Raw genomic sequence first — 4,169 nt, 5'->3', positions numbered from 1 at the left:
GCAGCAGTGGCCAAGTAGCAGCGGAGCCAGAGCAGCGGCGGCAGGCACTGGGAGGCGGTAGCGCGACAGTAGCAAGGAGCAGCAGGGCGGCACACACGTACGCGTACGCGTACAGGGGAGCTCGGGTGTGCTCGGGGCCGGCAAACAGAGAACGGATCGAGGCGGAGGAAGAGGGATCTGGAGGAGTTGCTCACCGAGAGCGCGACGGCGAGGTTGTGGAGACAGGGGACGGCTCGGAGCAGCGGCAATGGTGACGCGAGATGCGATGGCCGAGACGGAGGAAGACGATGCAAGCGTTGAGGAGGGGCATCCCGGCTTGAGTTGGTCCCCTGAACGGACGAAGACGACTGCGGCAGACCTCCTGGACGTGTTCCCGCACACCGGAGAGGTCGGTGGCCGTGACAACGAAGGCGAGGTAGTGGTCACCGCACGCACTTTGGAGGTGGAATTCGCGTAGTAGAGGAAGGGGGTGAAGGGGGAACGAGGAGGGAATGGAAGAGGGTTGTCTAGGGTTTCCGGGGAACATAGATATAGCATCAAGGGGGGGGGCGACGTGGTGGCCATCCATGGGCATGGCGCCCTGGATGTGCGCCACGACCTCTCTGCCTCCTGTAGCGGGAGGTAGAAGGAGGCCTCTATGGGCTGGGCCGTGTTACTGCAGCCACTTATGGCCCATTAGTACACTAGGTCTTTAGCATTTTCTTGCTTTGAAAAAAAATTGCCACTGTTTTCTAATTGAAAGAGTGTCCAAACATTTTTTTGCTAAATATTAAACTTGGTACATAAATTATTTGGAATATTATGAGGTTGCTCAAAAAGTTTGAGGCCAACTGGAAAAGTTTATAATTGCGTTTGCATTTAGTTGGACCACTTTAAATGATGTTGGTACATTCTAAAATTAGTTAGGGGCATTTTAGAAACTCTCTCAAGTGGGGTTTCTTCATGAAAAATATCAGTGGATTATTTGAAATATTATGAACACTTTTGTTTTGCAGTTTGAATAAATGATTTATTTGACTTTACTTTAAAACTTGAATTTGAACTCGGTTTGGACCAAGGTGCGTATTAGCAAATTAATTGTGATGACATGGCACCATTTGTGTGTGATTACTGTAGCTTATTCCTGGGGTGTTACAGTATTTTTGCCTGGAAAACCGTAAAAATGCATCGGACTTCAAAAGGACCAAAAATTGTCGTTCGTGCTTCCCATTGTCCACGGAGCACGTGTAAAAAGTTTTGCGTCATATCACATATGTTCACATAAGTATTTTCATCAAACATGAAGAAATCACTTATTAAGTTTTCTGAGACGCACGTACGAATAAAAAATAACATAGATTATTCAGAGATGACTAGTGTGACCACTTTCATTCTTCCAACAAACCAAGCTTCTTGTCTACTTCCAATTCCTGAACAAAACATAAAGAAATTGATGAGAAAAGATAGTTAGTGAAATGAAAGAAGCAACATAACAAAAATGAGGAGGTTCCATCTTACTTCTCGTTCAATTTACATGTAGCCTTGTTATGACCTGGGAGACTGCACGGACTGCACAAAGGACCACTTTTTTCTCTGTAAGTCTTTTGGCCTACCATTCTTTGTAACGTCGGGCCCCCCTTTTGACCGCCCCTTCTTAGGTGCACCCTTCGTTGAAACTTTGTGAGGATCACCAATACCAGGTTCAACTTGTTGCGCCTGACTTGCCTCCTTCATAAGCTTAGCATACCTTCTACTTCCTATAAGTTTCTCCTCTGGTATCTTTTTCTGCGCTATTATGTTGTCCAGACACTTCATCAACTCGTCAAACAAGAAGGGATCATTTGCTGCAACATGAGCAGCCTCTGCGGTTTTTATGCTTATTTGACTATACTGGTCTCTCTCTAATGGCCCTGACCAACCCCATCCAAACATATCACTCTTCCACTGCACAGGCAACCCATCTCTCGCATTTTTTGACAACCAATGAAGGACACAACACTTTGCTATTTCAGTTTTGCTCAGATGATGGAGAACAAAAAGAATGTGTTTGCATGGTAGCCCTTTGCGAACCATCCTAAGACAACTGCATATTATAGTTTCTTCTGAGTTACCTAGTTCATAAACAACATTGTACATGAACTTGTGGTTATCCTTCCATGTCACCGTAAATGTCAGACGCTCAAGTCCCACGAGCGTCTCAAATATCTCCAGCTGACCCATATTTTGCAAATCTTTTTGCAGGATGTAAAAATTAGCATGTGTGAATACTTTGGCTGCATGCTCCTCAAGAGCCTTATATTCAGTAACCGACGGTGGGTCTTTCTGGTGTGCCTCACAGTCATCGTACGCCTCGTTCTCACGCAGGCGAACTATACAGTTCTCATAATGCACTACCAAATCAACTATTGGCATACCGTAGTCCAGGTGAAGGTGAAGGCAGGAGTTGAGGCTTTCGCTCCTCTGGTTGCTTCGCATACCAAGAAAGAAACCATCGGAAAGATATGGTGCTACCCAATGTCTTCTCTTCCTGTACATCCTGTCAAGCCACTCTTGAGTTCTATCCGTCTTCCACTTATCATAGAAAGCGGTCCATCTCTGCTCAAAGTTCACTTGAGAGGTGGCATAGTATAGGAGCGATCTGAACTCATCCAGTGACTTGTAATGTAGGTGCCTCTGCATATTTTTCTCGATATGCCAGGAGCAAAGACGATGGAACACATCTGAAAGGACAGTCCTAATAGCCTGAATCATTGCAGCGTCACCGTCTGTGATTATTGACTTTGGCTTCACCTGACAGTTTGCCTTCATAAATGTCTGCAGCAGCCACACGTATCTCCCTTCCGTCTCGTCAGCAATGATGGCACAACCAAACACTGTGGTGCAACGGTGGTTGTTAACTCCGACAAAGAGGACGAACGACATACCATACATATTCATCTTATACATGCTATCAAACACGACCACATCTCCGTAGTCCTGATAGTCCCTTCACGACTGTGCATCACACCAAAACATACTCTTCAGTCGCCCTTCCTTGTCACGCACATACTCAAAAAAAACTCAGGGTCCTTCTCCTTCCTGCTCCTCATAATGCCAACTGCCGTCTCAGTGTCACACTTTGCAATGATCTTCATTTTTTTCTTTGCAACAAAGATTGTAAATGTCCCTCCTGATAAGCCCGCACTTATCGTATGAACCGTATCTGTTGATGAAGTTGTCCATTATTATATGCTTTCTTATCCCGGCCGCTTCCATCGCCAATATCTCTGCCCTCGTGCCTTCTCCAATCCGTTTGTGTGACCACCTAGCCATCGTGTGGTTGTGATCATCCATGAATGACGCGACGAACCAAACGCCACGTTCTCTGTCCAGCTTCACCACCATATGTGCACCGCAGTCGCAACGAGTCTCCGGTCTAAGCCTGTGCTTGCGGCCCTCCATGGTTAGAAACTTGCTCTGCCTTCTCCCAGCCCTGGAGCAAAGAAACCGCCGGTAACGTATCATTCCTGAAGCACCTCGTTGCACCTTCTGTTTCCTGATGCTAAATCCGTTCTCTTTGGCATGATTGTTGTAGAATATGTATGCATCCCCTTGCGATCGAAAGGTCATAGCCATCACCTTCCAATGTGTCTCAAGTATCTGTTGCTGCCTTCTAGCCTCCTCAATGTCGATCTCCCCCTCATCGTGATCACCGCTAACACCAGCTGACTCCTCCTACAAAATTCATATGAAAAAATATATGTCAATTACTATCATTTAATTCATACTATTCATCGATGTACAACATCTATCAACGAACCTGGCTCAAGTTATCTGCGAATGATTCCTGAATACTATTTTGCACATTGTCAACATCCACATCTTCCTGCAAATTTGTATACATCGATAAATAGTCAGCCATGCCATGCATTGCAGATTCAAAGATGAAATCAAAATATACGCAACTTACGTTTTCACTATTTGCGCCATGTTCATTATTATCAAAATCCTCCGGAGGCAATATTGTCGGGGGTTTGGTGCGACATATGCCAACGGATGGCTTATCATGGTGGGGGCCAGTAGAACGTCGCCGGTGCCTGGAAACGGGATGAGGCGAAGACATGCACGCCGGCGAATCTTACCCAGCTTCGGGGCTCTCCGGGGAGATAATACCCCTACTGCTGCTCTACAGGGTCTCCGCATGATCACTA

At 46.2% G+C, this 4,169-nt stretch overlaps 1 protein-coding gene across 1 annotated transcript; it reads right to left on the bottom strand.

Annotated features, from left to right (window-relative positions):
* Positions 1–1,367: 1,367 nt before the first annotated feature.
* Positions 1,368–3,948, bottom strand: LOC147986043 (protein FAR1-RELATED SEQUENCE 5-like). Its single transcript, XM_087541847.1, has 5 exons — positions 3,937–3,948; positions 3,779–3,844; positions 3,598–3,693; positions 2,050–2,955; positions 1,368–1,409 (listed from the first exon to the last, which is right to left on the bottom strand). Exons 1-5 carry the CDS (start codon positions 3,946–3,948, stop codon positions 1,368–1,370), a joined length of 1,122 nt encoding a protein of 373 aa, XP_087397973.1.
* Positions 3,949–4,169: the final 221 nt, after the last annotated feature.

Source organism: Triticum urartu, chromosome 2A (genome assembly GCF_056163025.1).
Source record: "Triticum urartu cultivar PI428250 chromosome 2A, HENAU_Tu73, whole genome shotgun sequence".
NCBI lineage: Eukaryota > Viridiplantae > Streptophyta > Magnoliopsida > Poales > Poaceae > Triticum > Triticum urartu.
The sequence above is the reverse complement of the archived record's forward strand: the minus strand, read 5'-3'. Positions and strand labels throughout refer to the sequence as shown.